The 16439-nt window shown below is 44.5% G+C and overlaps 1 protein-coding gene across 4 annotated transcripts; it reads right to left on the bottom strand.

Moving 5' to 3' along the window:
* Window positions 1-132: 132 nt before the first annotated feature.
* On the bottom strand, window positions 133-16029 carry LOC121550949 (sterol regulatory element-binding protein 2). 4 transcript variants are annotated; one of them, XM_041863410.2, is made up of 19 exons: window positions 15693-16029; window positions 9856-10383; window positions 9482-9636; window positions 9148-9297; window positions 7030-7299; window positions 6644-6755; window positions 6329-6531; window positions 5983-6187; window positions 5621-5796; window positions 5184-5433; window positions 4886-5055; window positions 4578-4749; window positions 4342-4459; window positions 4088-4191; window positions 3632-3764; window positions 2753-2927; window positions 2013-2189; window positions 1800-1914; window positions 133-1602 (listed from the first exon to the last, which is right to left on the bottom strand). In XM_041863410.2, exons 1-19 carry the CDS (start codon window positions 15793-15795, stop codon window positions 1382-1384), a joined length of 3537 nt encoding a protein of 1178 aa, XP_041719344.1. In that variant the 5' UTR covers window positions 15796-16029; the 3' UTR covers window positions 133-1381. The 4 variants fall into 4 exon arrangements, with proteins under 4 accessions (XP_041719344.1, XP_041719345.1, XP_041719348.1 ...); XM_041863411.2 differs by having other exon boundaries at window positions 133-1599; XM_041863414.2 differs by having other exon boundaries at window positions 9154-9297.
* Window positions 16030-16439: the final 410 nt, after the last annotated feature.

Here is a 16439-nt window from a genome sequence, read left to right as displayed (position 1 = left end):
TGGCTACAGAATGTACAATCTATATACAATCACAACTGTTATACTGTGTATGTGACTGACTGTGTGTGTGTGTGTGTGTAAACCTGAAGAAAAAAAAAACATTGTAAAGTGGTTATCCCACTGGCTATAACGTGAATGCACCTATTTGTAAGTCGCTCTGGATAAGAGCGTCTGCTAAATGACGAAAATGTAAATGTAAATGTATAAAGAATTGGGCTTCGATTTTCCATTTAGGGTGACTCTCCAATCCATGAACCTTTTTTCTTGTTGAAAAATAAATGGCACTTTTACAGTGCTGGCTCATTAATATTGCACTGCACTGCTGAGTTTAAATAAAGCTGATCTGGGTACTGTACGACTACTGTCAACTGTCACCATGCCAACTGGTGTGGTACTATATTGCGCTAGAGTACACTGGCATTGTACAGTCAATGAGGTAGATATAAATAGATACTACTCTGCACTGTACTGTGAGAAGCAAGTTATTCTGCATTGTACAGTAGAGGCTAGAGGGTGACTATCAAAGCTAGAATAAACTGAAGCCACAGTAGGTCTCCTTGCGTTGAACTATTGTATTGGTCAGTCCAAAACACATACATTTTAAATGTATCATTGTGAAGCTTGGACGTACATGACATTTTAGCATGTAGCATCTATAACTTGTGGACTGCCAGTGCATGTGCAGCCCGTCATCTACCTGTGAACTTACAGCTCTGTCATAAAGCTTTAGACACGACGAGCACAACCTCTTGTGGATGAAGGTCCATTCAACGTGGGGCACAATTCAAAATAACTGTTGGCTGATTAGCCAAGCAAAGAGAGAGACTGAATTTTATGTGGATGAGAGACCCAGTGGCAGGCATTTTGGTCCTTTTCCCTTTGGGGCATGTAAGCAGATTCCCTCTACGTTAAGCAGTGTTAGCAACGTTACAGTGTTAGCATTATACCAGTGAGCATGTGAGAAAGCATGTCCAGTGTATGGGCCACATTATATCCAATTTCCTTCTGTGTGGCTATGGGGGTGTTGACAGTAAATATGACACTGCCAGAATGTTAACAGTAGTCAATGTTCAGGCTGGCAGTGTGAAGATTGAAGGTCCCTTTTGGTGTCTCTCCTGTACAGTGATAGGTCCATGATATACGACTGTTTGCGTAGTTGACTATTAGATGCTGTGTGGAAATGGCTGACTAGTAATTTATCAGTGCTATGTGTGTAGAGCTAGGTGACGATTCTGGGATCTGTGTGAGTGGGCTAATTTCTAATATGTGGTGGAGAATAACTCATCCCTGACCACTGATCAGTACTTGAGTGAGTAGATCACCAGTCAGCGTTACTGTGTGTGGGTCTAACTGATCTGAGATCTGTGTGAGGGGGGAATCATCAGGAGGCAGCGATGGTGGTGCCCCCGCTGAGGCGGAGCAGGATCTGCTGGCAGTCCTGTAGGGATCGGCGGTCGCCCACTCGCTCAAGGGTGCGCTTGGCCTCGGCCAGCAGGCGGGCGCGGTGCCCTGGTGGGGTCAGCAGAGGTAAGGGTAGGTGGCGGCACGCCAGCAGGATGGCATGAGCCCTTTCACGCTCACCCAGAACACAGTCACCCTCTGCTGGAAGGCAGAGGAGGAGGAGGAGGAGGGGAGGAAGAGAGGAGGAGGAGAGGAGGAGGGGAAAGAAAAGCGATAAGATCTGTCAATTAGCTGAAGGGTGGAAAGCACTACATTTGTGCTAATTTGACATCAAAAACACATTTGATATAAACTTCAATGGCATCATTCATAATAATAATTGAAGTGCGTGTCCTTACCCGTGGTGTATCCAGGGTTGTTGGTCCTGCGTCGGAGGCTGTGCTCCAGTAGCTGGTGTGTGCGGGTGGGACTGGCTCCAGCCATCAGCCTCACTGTGGTCTCATGCAGGAACACCTGGGGGAGGGCAAGAGCGGGAACACACTCACATTATTACACCACAAAAAGCCATGAATAATCCATGAACAAGCTGTCTGGTGTGAAGCCCTAGTTACCTTGTGTTGTGCCTGTCTGTAGCATTGGCCCAGCCTTCGTAACGAACTCAGGTCCCGCTGGAATCCAGCCAATTGGGAGCCAGGGGCAGGGCCTGGCTCCCCATTGCTGCCGCTTCCTCTTTGCCATAGGCTGGTCCTGAGGGTCAGCAAGAGGTCACAGACCAGGAGCTCCACCCCCTTGGTATAGGAAAGACAACAGTAAGGCAGACATAAAAAACTGTTGAACTACGTAATAAATGACTACACAATGAGATATGGATACTAATAGAGGTATATAGGACAGTACATGCACCGTAAGTAATGTCTTGTCCTGGATATGGTGTGATGTGTTGCAGGTGCCTGCAGATTCGGGAGGCCTCTGTACTGCACTGTAGATACATTGCACTGGGCTGCAGGATCATGCAATGCAACTACAATGCACCACAGCCACCCCCTACCACCCACACACACATAGCCTCTACTATACCTAGCTAGTGTCAGCTTGTGCCTGTACTTTTGTGAGTCAAACGAGCACCCATACAACTGTCACAGTGTGCAGTATATGTTTGTTCATGGTGTTTGTGTGTGTGTGTGTGTGTGTGTGTGTATTATGATCAAAGGACACCGTGAATCAACCAAACTCCATTACAACCTTTACTGCATGTATATACACAAACAAAGGTTAGAGTTGGTTTAAATAGAAATCACAGAGAGTGCATATATTCACTTGCATCCTAAACACCCGTATTTTGGGAGAGTACCTTGTTGAGCCAGTTGCCAGACTGGGCGGACAGGGGAACAGAGATGCCGTTACGCAGGTAGCCGCTGGCCCTGTCACAGTGAGACAGACAGGCCACCGCCCCCTCTCCCTTCAGAGGAGACAGGCTCATCTGCACCGCCTTACACAGCAGCAGCACAGCCTTGGGCAACGGGTGACTTCAGGACAACAGGGAGAACAACAGAGGGTTATGGCAATGCTTCTAATGTCATTTACACACACATCACTGGCACCATGCTCCAACACTTTCAGGACTACTTGAAACAGTGCCTGAGGAAGGCCTGCAGCATCATCAACGACCCAACACACCCCAGCCACGAGCTGTTCACTCCCTTACAGTCGGGCAGACGGTATCAGAGCATGAGGTCTGATACCAACAGGCTCAGAGACAGTTTCTATCTACAAGCCATCAAACTGCTGAACACTTGAACTGGACTGACCACCTGCTCTGATTCTCCACACCTTAGCACACATGCACTCACTCACCACACACACACACACACACACACACACACACACACACACACACCGCATGCTACCCACACATCACAACTGATGCTACCAGACCCTTATTATGATTGCTAAATACTGCAAAATTTTAAAACTTGCTCCCCAAAACAGGTGTAAATATTGGACTATAAATTGTACCTTCCTGTATTATACTTATGCTAAAATGTTTATTCTATTCTACTGAGCCATTTACTTTATGTTCGTATTCTTATATTTTATTATTTCTTATTGTTGTTGCATTGTCTAGAAGGAACCTGTAAGTAAGCATTTCGTTGGACGGTGTATACCAATTGTATCTCGAACATACGACTAAAAACTTGAAACACACACAAGACAAACAAAGTATACTGACTCGAGGGTATGGAGAGCTCTGGGCATGCGCTCTGCTTCTGCCAGCAGCGACCTCACAGCGACATCATCCCCTTGCAGCCAATGGACAGCAGCCTTTAGGACCAACACCCACCAGCGACTCACTGGGTCTGACACTAAGCAGAGAAGAGATTACATGACAACATTATAGACTTCCTATGGGGAGGATGTCACACTTAAAGACAATGGGTGAAAACGTGTAACAAATCAACTGTGGCATCAAGAGGTTTAACAAAAAAATGTCACATGTTAAATTGAATAAGTCAATTATGATAATCATAAACTCTATCTTTAGTGTTCAAGATACATTTGAGAAAAAATCTAAACACATTCACAGCATCTGATCATCTCCGAGGAAACAAAGATTAGAGAAATCTGTAAATAAATCTGTCCCACACAGAGCATGGTGTGGTTCACACTGACGTGTGCATTCCAGTACCTGGCATGGTGGTGTGATTAGGCAGGGCTGGGAAGGGAGGAGAGGGGGACTCCTCTGTGCAGCTGTTCAACAGCTGGAGAAACTCCAAGGCACTGGAGAACTCCCTGAGAGAGAGAGAGAGAGAGAGAGAGAGAGAGAGAGAGAGAGAGAGAGAGAGAGAGAGAGAGAGAGAGAGAGAGATAGTAGAAAAGTAAACAATTTAACATAGGTAAACTGGGCAGAGTGACTGGGCACTGTGAGGACCCTGGCCTTACCCCGAGTCGTTCTTGGGCTTGCCTGCCTCCATGTCAGTGTGGGGCTGGATGAGGGAGTGCACAGCTCTCTCCAGCAGCTTCTCACAGAAACAACGATGCAGCTGGGCGATGGGGTCAGCTAGAGGAAAAGAGAGAAAGAAAGAAAGATAATTAAGTTGCCTAATTGTTGCTTAATTGTTACATGAGGGCATTTCTGTATACAATATTAGCTCTTCCTTCGACTTTATTGTTCACACCTGGGTCTCTCTGGGAAGTGTACACGCCCTCTCTGCTCTCAGACTTCACAGACCAATCACAGCTGAGGAAGAACTGCCTGCCCAATGGGGTGAAGAGCCAGTGCAGACAGTCAGGGATGGGCTTGGAGTCTGATTGGCTGGCCACACCTTCAGCACAGCTCAACAGGTAACCCTGGGACACAGACATGTAGGGAAAGATGACAGTGAGTGGATAGTATCAGAGATATCATTACCATAGCAGTAATGGAGGGATGTGGAGGGTTAGTAATAGAGGAGGAGAGGATGGAGGGATGCCCTGAGACACTCACAGGCAGGCAGGAGAGGTGGTGGCCCAGTACAGTGCGCAGAGCTGTTGCCGTGGTGACATAGATCTGGGCCTGCTGGGAGGGGGCCATCTTGTTTTGGGCGCTCTCACTGAGGTTGACGGCACTCATAGACAGAGACAGAGCCCACAGGCCACTGCGCTGGGGAAGCTTCCCTACACACAGAGAGAGAGAGAAGTTACAGACATCAGAGGATGGGGTACTACTGTGTTATGTTATCATGTTTACAATGACTAATGATACTGATCTAGGCTCAATGTTCTTGACTATTCAGTGTAGTCACCTGTGAGCTGCAGCTGGCTCAACCTATGGTAGACCAGAGCTGCGTCCCGGGAGCTAGTCTTGGACTCTTCTCCCTTGTGCTTCCCACCAACCTGGCGAACCAGCCAGCCCAAAGGGGTGGGGTGATGCAGACAGTAGCGAATCAGGTTCCAGGAGAGGGAGAAGAGGAGGTCCCAACTGGTGGTGGGCAGGGCTCTGGTCAAGACTGACAGGCAGGTTTCCAGACTGGCCATGGCTGCTGTATAGTCACCCTGTAGGAGAGGCAAGGTGGGAAAAGCTATAAGAATACTTATGGAACTTGGCATTCATGTACCTATAGACACAGAGAGATGGTATTACCCAATCAGGGCACCAGTTTAAGAGATACTCAAACACAAGTACAGAGAAAAACAATAAGGTAGGGGACAATACTTTAGACATAAAGGGATGTGAACTCACTCTGTTGAGATGTAGGTCTGCTTGTTTACGGTGCCTCCAGAAGGAGACTGATTTGGGCGAGTGGAGGGGGGTGACAGGCTCCCATAGGTAGAGGACCCTAACACAGCCCCACACCGCCCCAACACCACTCAACACCCACACCGTTAACCATGGCAACAGGCACCAAAGCCAGGTCGCTGTGGGAAAGAGGGGGAGGAGTCAGTATAAGTTACATATACTCCAATACATCCTCAAAACAACTCACAACCGAGAACTCCTATCAGGAACTACTACTGAAAATACTGACTGACTATAATAGCCTGCCTTGAATGTATACATGCAAGACTTGTATGGTCAGTGTAAGGGTAAACTAAGGGGCTGACCAAAGTTCTGGGTCTGGCTGGGTAATGAGAACAGGGTCCTGGAGGCTCTGTGTGCAGAAGTCAAGCCAGAGCTGCCCTGGGCCTCAGATCCCAGGAGAGAGGGCAGGGGGTTGAGGGAGAGACATAAGAAGGTGAGGGCGCAGAGGAGGAGACGAGAGCGATCCATCACGCCCACGGAAGAGGGTGAGCCAGGCTCACTCTTCACCTGAGAGAAGGAAGAGAGAGAAAGAGACAGAATAGTTCAACTACTATGTAAGTGTTCAACCTTCGCAACATTCAATTCAAACCATTTCCCCCGCCAAAAAAAGAATCACACTTCCTTGACTATCATCATCACTGTAGCTACCTGTTCATGGTCCAGTAAGGGGCTGCCAGGCTCTGAGGCGATGCAGTATGGAGAGAACTCATGAGGAGATCCAGAACCAGGCTCTGAGTCGATGCAGTATGGAGAGAACTCATGAGGAGATCCAGAACCAGACTCTGAGGCTGGAGGTGACATCATCAGCATCTCTGGTTTCATCTCCACATCGTCAGACAGCACCACTGACTCTGACAGAGAGAAAGTGGGAGAGAGCCCAATGTGTTACGGCCCGTTCATGAACTGAAGACCTAAATATCAACACAGTTGTGATGGATTAACTAGTAATAATGGGGGACTTACTGTTCTTGCTGTTCATCTTGAGGGCCAGGTTCTCCTGCCGTAGTTTGTGGTTGACCTGCTGCAGGTATTTGATGTAGTCGATGGCTTTCCTCAGCACTCCTGACTTGTGCATCTGCGTACAAACACATTAGCAATGTGTCAGTGTACATTTGGTGAGAGTGCCCTATAAAAACAGGTCTTCAAGTATAACTCCATTCCTCTACTGACTTCCATGCACTCTAGGAAGTCTGTGGTTCAGCATGTAGCCTAATTAAGTTTGACACCTGTGAAACATTCATTCTAGCATGCTCCTCGCTCTAACTTGGATCACAAAATACAACTAAACCCACTGTTCCTGTAAGGTCAAAGGTCAATGTTGGGTTATTGTATCACTTGGTTTTCCTGACCTTGGCATCGCCGCCCATGACTAGGTCTCTCAGCTCCAGGATCTTGTCATTGATGGAGGAGCGGTACCTCTTCTCGATGATGTTGTGGGTGGTCCTCCTCTCCCCCTCCTTCATCACCCCCCCTGGACCCATCACCATCCCCTGGTCCATCATCTGCCTGTTCCCACCTACACAGTGGGAGGTGCCTGAAGACAGCTGTTTGATGGGCAGCTTGTCTCCGCACCCCATCATGACTGGCACGGTGGTCAGGATGTTACTGCCCATCAGCGTCTGTGAGGGAAGAGTTAAGGTAAGAGTCAGTGATGACATATGAAACAGCTAAGATACTAAGGGGTCGTTGGATGGACCGAGATAGAGCAAAGAAGCATGTTCAATGGAAATTCTCTTCTCATCTCCATTTAAAGTACTTTTCAGTCCAAGCATACAGTGGGGAAAAAAAAGTATTTAGTCAGCCACCAATTGTGCAAGTTCTCCCACTTAAAAAGATGAGAGAGGCCTGTAATTTTCATCATAGGTACACGTCAACTATGACAGACAAATTGAGATTTTTTTTTTACAGAAAATCACATTGTAGGATTTTTTATGAATTTATTTGCAAATTATGGTGGAAAATAACTATTTGGTCACCTACAAACAAGCAAGATCACAGACCTGTAACTTCTTCTTTAAGAGGCTCCTCTGTCCTCCACTCGTTACCTGTATTAATGGCACCTGTTTGAACATGTTATCAGTATAAAAGACACCTGTCCACAACCTCAAACAGTCACACTCCAAACTCCACTATGGCCAAGACCAAAGAGCTGTCAAAGGACACCAGAAACAAAATTGTAGACCTGCACCAGGCTGGGAAGACTGAATCTGCAATAGGTAAGCAGCTTGGTTTGAAGAAATCAACTGTGGGAGCAATTATTAGGAAATGGAAGACATACAAGACCACTGATAATCTCCCTCGATCTGGGGCTCCACGCAAGATCTCACCCCGAGGGGTCAAAATGATCACAAGAACGGTGAGCAAAAATCCCAGAACCACACGGGGGGACCTAGTGAATGACCTGCAGAGAGCTGGGACCAAAGTAACAAAGCCTACCATCAGTAACACACTACACCGCCAGGGACTCAAATCCTGCAGTGCCAGACGTGTCCCCCTGCTTAAGCCAGTACATGTCCAGGCCCGTCTGAAGTTTGCTAGAGTGCATTTGGATGATCCAGAAGAGGATTGGGAGAATGTCATATGGTCAGATGAAACCAAAATAGAACTTTTTTGGTAAAAACTCAACTCGTCGTGTTTGGAGGACAAAGAATGCTGAGTTGCATCCAAAGAACACCATACCTACTGTGAAGCATGGGGGTGGAAACATCATGCTTTGGGGCTGTTTTTTCTGCAAAGGGACCAGGACGACTGATCCGTGTAAAGGAAATAATGAATGGGGCCATGTATCGTGAGATTTTGAGTGAAAACCTCCTTCCATCAGCAAGGGCATTGAAGATGAAACGTGGCTGGGTCTTTCAGCATGACAATGATCCCAAACACACCGCCCGGGCAACGAAGGAGTGGCTTCGTAAGAAGCATTTCAAGGTCCTGGAGTGGCCTAGCCAGTCTCCAGATCTCAACCCCATAGAAAATCTTTGGAGGGAGTTGAAAGTCCGTGTTGCCCAGCGACAGCCCCAAAACATCACTGCTCTAGAGGAAATCTGCATGGAGGAATGGGCCAAAATACCAGCAACAGTGTGTGAAAACCTTGTGAAGACTTACAGAAAACGTTTGACCTGTGTCATTGCCAACAAAGGGTATATAACAAAGTATTGAGAAACTTTTGTTATTGACCAAATACTTATTTTCCACCATAATTTGCAAATAAATTCATTAAAAATCCTACAATGTGATTTTCTGGAGAAAAAAAATCTCATTTTGTCTGTCATAGTTGACGTGTACCTATGATGAAAATTACAGGCCTCTCATCTTTTTAAGTGGGAGAACATGCACAATTGGTGGCTGACTAAATAAAAATTTTCCCCACTGTAGGTTTCATCTGGGTCTTAGTGACCGTCCCCATCAGACACTGAACAGAGAGAATAGAAAGAGAGAGAGAGAAGCAGACAGATAGTATAGAGACCTACCGGTACCTGTAGAGTCTGTGTCTGGATGGGATGGGTCAAGGTGGTGATCCCAGGGTTCTGCATGGTGGACAGAACCTGTGTCCCGTCAGGCTTCAGAGTGGTCAGAACCAGATTCTCTGTCTTCAGAATCTGAGGCTGGTGGACCAAAAGCTGAGAGAGACCAGGGACACTGGATCAGTTATAACCAATGATGCCGTACACACAGGGTCTATGGTTACAACATGAGTGATAAGTGCTAGGATCTGCATGTATTTAGAGAGACTTTATAAAGATTGGACGGAGCTAGTTTTGATTAGGGACTCAAACATTGTAAAGTATGAAGCTTGATACTCACGGGTACCTGTTGAACCTGCTGTTGCATGGTGTGGACTGTAGGTGCTGTGGAGAGAGTCTGGATGGTCTGGCCCGTCTGCAGTAGTCTCTGGTGCTGGATGGTCATGGGTTGAACCTGTGGTGATGTCATTATGCTCTGCATCTGCGGTTGGAGGACTGTAGAAAAAAAGGGAGGTATGGTGTAAGGATACACTGTCAAACAGCACCATTCATATAGAAAAACATGCAGGCCCTATTCATATAGAAAAACATGTAGGACTCGGAATATCTTCACATGATAAACATCTATACTAATTTAAGTGCATTTATAATTAATATCCACCGTTTCCCAGTAACCTAATCTTTTCAGTAAAAAAAAAAAAAGTTGCTCCTAACCTTGGAAGCTTGTAGTGGGACTCTGGTGGCAGATGACAGGGTTCTGGATGAAGCGGGAGTGGCCGCCGTTGGATGTGATCATCACCGTCTGGGCCTGGGTCTGGATGGGCAGAGTCTGGTTGTGGGTCTGGACCAGGGTGTGCACAGGGAAGCTATGCGTCTGCATGGGGATGCTCTGGGTGTGGACCTGGATGGTGGGTTGCTGCTGGGGCTGGGGCTGGATGGCCTGCATCTGGGGCCGCGGCTGGAGCAGGGGAGGGGTGCGGATCTGATGTTGCCCTGAAGAGAACGTCTGGACTGGGGTCTGTGGTGGGGTGAGGGGCAGGGACAGGGGGGCCAGTGTTTGGGTGGGGGTAAGGGTCACGTTGCTGTTCTGGTAAACTGTGGTAGTGGTGGTGGTCTGGGGTGTCTGTGGGGCTGGGCGTGGGGTGGCCCCTGCACCGTTCTGTAGGGAGCCCGCCGAGGCCATCTGGTCCTCAAAGAGGTCGGGGAAGTCCCCCACCTGGTTGCTGACGAACTGGAGCATCTCTGAGGAGAGAAGAATTCAAGGGGTTCATGAGTCTCTGGTTGTGGGTAAGCTAAAATGCACTTTATTCTAAGTCATAAAATCATGTGCAATGGCAATTGATTGAATAGACAACAAATTCGACTTTACATAGTTATCATAAAATTGGCTTATTAGACATAATCCATTGCTTAATATGGCCCTCTAATGAGTTAGGGCTACATTGTTGCAGTCAACCTGTCACAAGGAATCTATCAAGAAAGGAATCTCACAAGGAACACACAGGTCTGTGGATTAATTGCATCACAAATCACACTCTCACCTAACTGACAGCGGTACTGATACTTATTTTGCTGGCCTCACTCACGCATTATTAAAGTATACCCCATAATGACATGAAAACATGTTGTTTTTATAAATGTGGGACAACCACATATCACAGGTAGACTTTTCCTCAATAAAGTAGCTATCAGCAAAGTTAGAGCTAGAAAGGGGGGGGTCAACCACTAGGGACTTTTCTAACGCCTTCAAAGGCCTGCCTTAATGAATTGGTCCTGGAGTTCCTATCACTGCCCAAAACGATTCCTTCTAATGTCATATAGACCTGGTCTTTTTTTTGTTGTTAAACAATCTTTAATAAGAGCTGTCATTTTATTGTGAGGAACTGCAGTTTTATCTGTTCCTCAACTTTCAGTTGTCCTCTTTCGTGAGTGATCCTTGTGTTTCAGGTTATTGTCCTACTGAAAGGTGAATGTCTCCCAGAGTCTGTTGGAAAGCAGACTGAAACAGGATTTCCTCTAGGATTTTTCCTGTGCTTAGCTCTATTCCGTTTATTTTTATCCTAAAAAACCTCCCTAGTCCTTGCTGAAGACAAGCACACCCATAACATGATGCAGCCACCACCATGCTTGAAAATTTGAAGAGTGGTACTCAGTGATGGGTTGTGTCGGATTTGCCCCAAACATAATGCTTTGTATTCAGGACATAAAGTTCATTTCTTTGCCAAATGTTTAGCAGTTTTACTTTAGTGCATTATTGCAAACAGGATGCATGTTTGTTTGTTTTTTCCCTGTACAGGCTTCCTACATTTCACACTGTCATTTAGGTTAGTATTGTGGTGTAACTACAATGTTGTTGATCCATGCTCAGTGTTCTCCTATCACAGACAAACTCTGTAACTGATTTAAAGTCACCATTGGCCTCAAGGTGAAATCCCTGAGCGGTTTCCTTCCTCTCTGGCAACTGCATTAGGAAGGACGTCTGTATCTTTGTAGTGACTGAGTATATTGATACACCATCCAAAGTGTAATTAGAACTTCACCATGCTCAAAGGGATATTCAATGTCTGTTTTTTTAAATGTCTACCAATAGGTGTCCTTTGCAAGGCATTGGAAAAACTCGACGGTCTTTTTGGTTGAATCTGTGTTTGAAATTCCCTGCTCGACTGAAGGACCTTACAGATAATTATATGTATGTGTGGGATACAGAGATGAGTTAGTCATTCAAAAATCATGTTAAACACTATTATTGCACACAGTCCATGAAACTTATGTGACTTGTTAAGCACATTTTTACTCCTGAACTTATTTAGACTTGCCATAACAAAGGGTTGAATAAAAAACATTTCAGCTTTTCATTTTTTATTAATTAGTAAAAAAATGTAAAACCTACCCACTTTGACATTATGGGGTATTGTGTGTAGGCCAGTGACAAAATCGCAATGGTTTAAATTCAGGCTGTAACATAACAAAATGTGGATAAAGTCAAGGGGTGAATACTTTCTGAAGGCACTGCAGATTATTAACACACATTAGAAATTGGCCTTGAGTGAAGAGGTCACAGGAAAGCCAATAGAGGAAAGAGTATAATCCACCTCCAGCAGAGATTTACAACAGTGACAATGCTGTTTACTGCCGGGGCAAGGTCACTGAAGGAATTAAGAGAGGTTTATGGAGTGGCAGCCTTGGTTTGATACACTGCTACTGTTCTGGCATTGAGTCACGGATGAGAGCCCAGCCAGCTAGTGCTAATAGGAAAGCCTTCAAACGACTAGCCCTGAAAAAAATGACATGGTAATCTAGTACAGACGCCCTGAGAGACCATGAGAATGAGGTAAAAGAGCACCCAGATAAGAACATTACTTCAGCTACAGGTGGAGTATGTCTTGACTGTGGATGGCTTTGTACTGATAAGAGCAGTGGAGTTGCACATGCAAAAAAAAACATATGGTTTCAAACCAGTCTTGCAAGAAAAGAGAGTAGCCTACATGTTGAAATTGTTTCTAAAGCCCTCTACTGCAGGGTATTTAACACTTGTCATTCTATCCTAAGACTACAACGTCACAATCATGCCATCTCTCATATCCAGAGGTAGGCTAAATGTTCTCATGTGCTTTACCATTGTCTGGGGTGCATAACAGGCCTACGATCAATGGGAAGCGTGTGCCATTTCTCATTATCAAAATGACAGCTTTACTTAGGCTTGCCATTTGCCAATATAAAATGTTTTCTAGTTTAAAACTGCTGCTGTTAGCAATACTATCAAAATCCCTTCTCTAATGACAATGTCAAAGACATGTCACCTTATACAGAAAGCATGTCCAGAGCATGGGCCAGACACCTAGGCCAATAAATGCATCCTCCTCCCATTTATGATTATGGCGACACCATTTATCAGCATGCAGCAGCAAGTACTCTAAAACCCTTGGATGCAGTGTACCAAAGCCTGCTTGGCTTTATCACAGGTGACAGGTTTAATATCACTGCATCCTTTATCAGAAGGTTGGCTGGACCTCTTAATTCCCGTAATTCACTTCATTTCTCCTTTTCGTTTACAAAGCTCTTCTGCACAAGCTTCCAACGTCTCACTTCTGTTACTGGGATACTTCGGATTTTGGCATGTCTCTGTGTCCAGTATGAAGGAAGTTAGAGGTAGTAATGACTTGATGTCCATGGGTATCTACTAGCATGCTAGCATTGAATTATCATGCGAGTAGTTTGTTTTCAGGTCACCATTGTGAATGAGACCCTGGTCTCAAATTGTGCTCCTCTGACTAAATAAAAGTGAAATAAACAAATAATAATAACATATTACTGTACAGGCTATGGGTTGATTGATGAAGAAATGGCTTATAGTGGCTAGTCTAATATTGATAATTAATTGGAATTGTCTGCTTCATCTACCACACCAAAGTCAGACTCACATGCGCATGCGCACGGCTCCACAGGGGGTTGGCTTTCAGAGGCACTGAACAAAACAGAGCCCCAAGCCCCCAGACAAGTGTGACACAAAGGACTAAAACTGTCAAACGGGGACAGTTTCCTAGGGCTGCTTAGAGCAGAGAAAATAGGTTATGTAACCAGAGCAGCTATTGCATTGGGAATAGTGGGAAGAAAAGTCTAGATAGTAGGGCCGGGACAATACCAGTATCACAATACTCGTTAGTATTGTGGCAAGGAAACAAAACACGAAGCCGATTTAACTTCTTTAGGAAAATATCCCTAATGTTAGAAACAAACATCATTATCTTGTCATACAGTCACATTTATTTATTTTCCAAGCTTTGGCACACTTTATTTCACATACAGCAGGTTTTTTATGGACCAAAGAGTTTGGTCTGCGCCCTTTTAACATTTTTGCCATGGAAAAAAATATCACAATACTGGTATCGTCACAGCCCTACTAGATATGGCTATGCAGAGACCTTCTGAGGGGGGCCCTTAGATCCAAGACTTAAATAGCCTAGATCTCATATAAAAAGGTATAACTTAAAACACAAGTGAGTTTCTAATTGTATTAGGCACGTATGCATGCATTTTAGTCTCTAACCTATAGAGGCAAATAAAATATTATGTAGCAGCAGAATTGCCCACCATCAAACTATTTAAGAGCTTTGGACTACATCTGGGTACCCTTTAAAAAAAAGTTTCAATTGCCTCTCAATAATTTACTGATATGTTTTCCTTTACATAGGAATAACACTCTACCAATTCAATTTACCAAATCTTTATTGTGGGGAGGAGTATATTTTGCATAAATAATTAGACTAAATTGAGTTAGACTCATACACAACGTTCTCATTTTGCTGTACCCAAGTTAAGGGGTCATAACTCTTTGCATACCTCTCTTTTTAACACTAAAGAGGGATTACATAGCATAGCCCATGGGGTCTCTTAGTTCCTGCACTGCAATGGGTCCCATTTATCCCATATTGTATGACAGCGACACATCAGTTCGGTGACTTAGCATTCAGTAATTGGAATGCACCGGTCAATTCTGTGTCCAAAGCTCCATCCTTTCACAGTGTGCCAAGAGTAAAACTGCTGTTTTGATAAGGGAACAGCGACCCTATCTCCATATTGAGTCATTGTGCTGAGCCTATGAATGAGCAGGGTGAAGCGGACATGTTTGCCTGTCAAAAAACAGAACCGGTATTAATGATTGGCCAGTTATGAATAGACAATGCTAGTCACTTTTTTCTCCATTACTGATGAACAAACCCTCAATGGCATGACAGCGGAGGAAAGACTTAGACAAGCATGACAAAAAAACCCAGCTCAGAACAAAATATAATGAAGAACATATAGAAAATAGGAAACAAGTAAAACTAGGCTAATAAGCCATTGGGAAAGTATAAGGAACTTTTTGCCTAGAGATAATTGAATGACACAGCTCACAGTTGTGAGTCACACTCAGTTACATTTGAGGAGTTGTTTATTCACACGCACACACTAAACTGTTGCATGACCACTGGGCTGTAGGCCAACCACCCCTTTAAAATACGCTTGAATCTTCACTGATTCACTGAAAAAATGCGATTGCAATATAAATAATCAGTGACACAGAATCATTTAAGCAAACTACTGTTTAGAAATGTAAAATAATGGAGTGCTAAGTGTATCTAAGTATCCTATGCAACGCCCCAAAATAAAGGGTGAACAAGTTCCAATCCTATGGCATCCACAATAGTTAAAATAGTTTACGACACTCTCCTACTGCCAATGTTTGACACTAACAGAAAATATATAATTATTTATATACTATTTTAAATGTGAGGTGCATCATAATTAACTAGTCTAAATACAGTAGTTATATGTAATTGTAACCAATGCTGACTATCAACAAGCGGGCTTACTTGACACATGATACACATCACCACGGCTCCCGGCCTTATCGTAGGCTGGACACAATACATTTTTAACAATGTTTTTTTTTCTGATGACGACATACAATACTGTCAGAAAGCGGAAATAGGCCACAACAAACTTTCGTGGACAAACACACACAATAATTCCATATTCTCTCATCAATTATTACATAAATAGTCACTCACCATCGATGTCTCCCAGTGTAAATTCATCCCCTAGTTCTGACAAAGTCGGATCCATATTTTCCATAGTCGAGATGTACTCCCCACTAACGTTACTGTCCATCATGAAATTCAGAACTTCGCCTCCCCGGCTTTAACCGGAGGTTGTTGAAGGAAGAACCAAGATGTCCAGAGATGTTTGAAGCTTTAACAACGCATAAGGTCACTTTATCTTAGCTCGAAGTTTATTAAACTAACCGGGGAAGGGTGACACTTCACCGATGCCCCAGAGCGGCCGATTTCTATTTAGATAAACTCATTTACGATTTAGACGTCGCCATCTTGTTTTCCACTACCTACGTCATTTACAAACAGCGTTTGTGAACCAGGACGACTCCTGATTGGCTTAATCCTGGCTGTTGTTGTCATGAGACCAGGCACCATTGTCCAATAGAAATGTCACCCTTACGGTGGCCTGATAGTACGTCAAAGATCAGAAGCTTTCTTGAAATTTGCGTTGACTCCTCCCAATATTTTTCTTTAAGAAAAGAGCCCATCCAAAGACATTCACCGTAATAAATATTTAACGAGATCCAGTTGTAAGACGGTATGAAACTGACCTCCAGTATAAATACATTAGTTACATTTTGTATACACAAGTAAAATTTCATACAGATTTTCAACAAAGTCAAGAAATACTGCATTGTTTCATTAAAAAAAAGTTACTTGTTACATGACTGTTAGTATGTCAGCGACTGGAGTGTGATATCA

The sequence above is a fragment of the Coregonus clupeaformis genome, unplaced genomic scaffold (assembly GCF_020615455.1).
Source record: "Coregonus clupeaformis isolate EN_2021a unplaced genomic scaffold, ASM2061545v1 scaf0400, whole genome shotgun sequence".
NCBI lineage: Eukaryota > Metazoa > Chordata > Actinopteri > Salmoniformes > Salmonidae > Coregonus > Coregonus clupeaformis.
The sequence above is the reverse complement of the archived record's forward strand: the minus strand, read 5'-3'. Positions and strand labels throughout refer to the sequence as shown.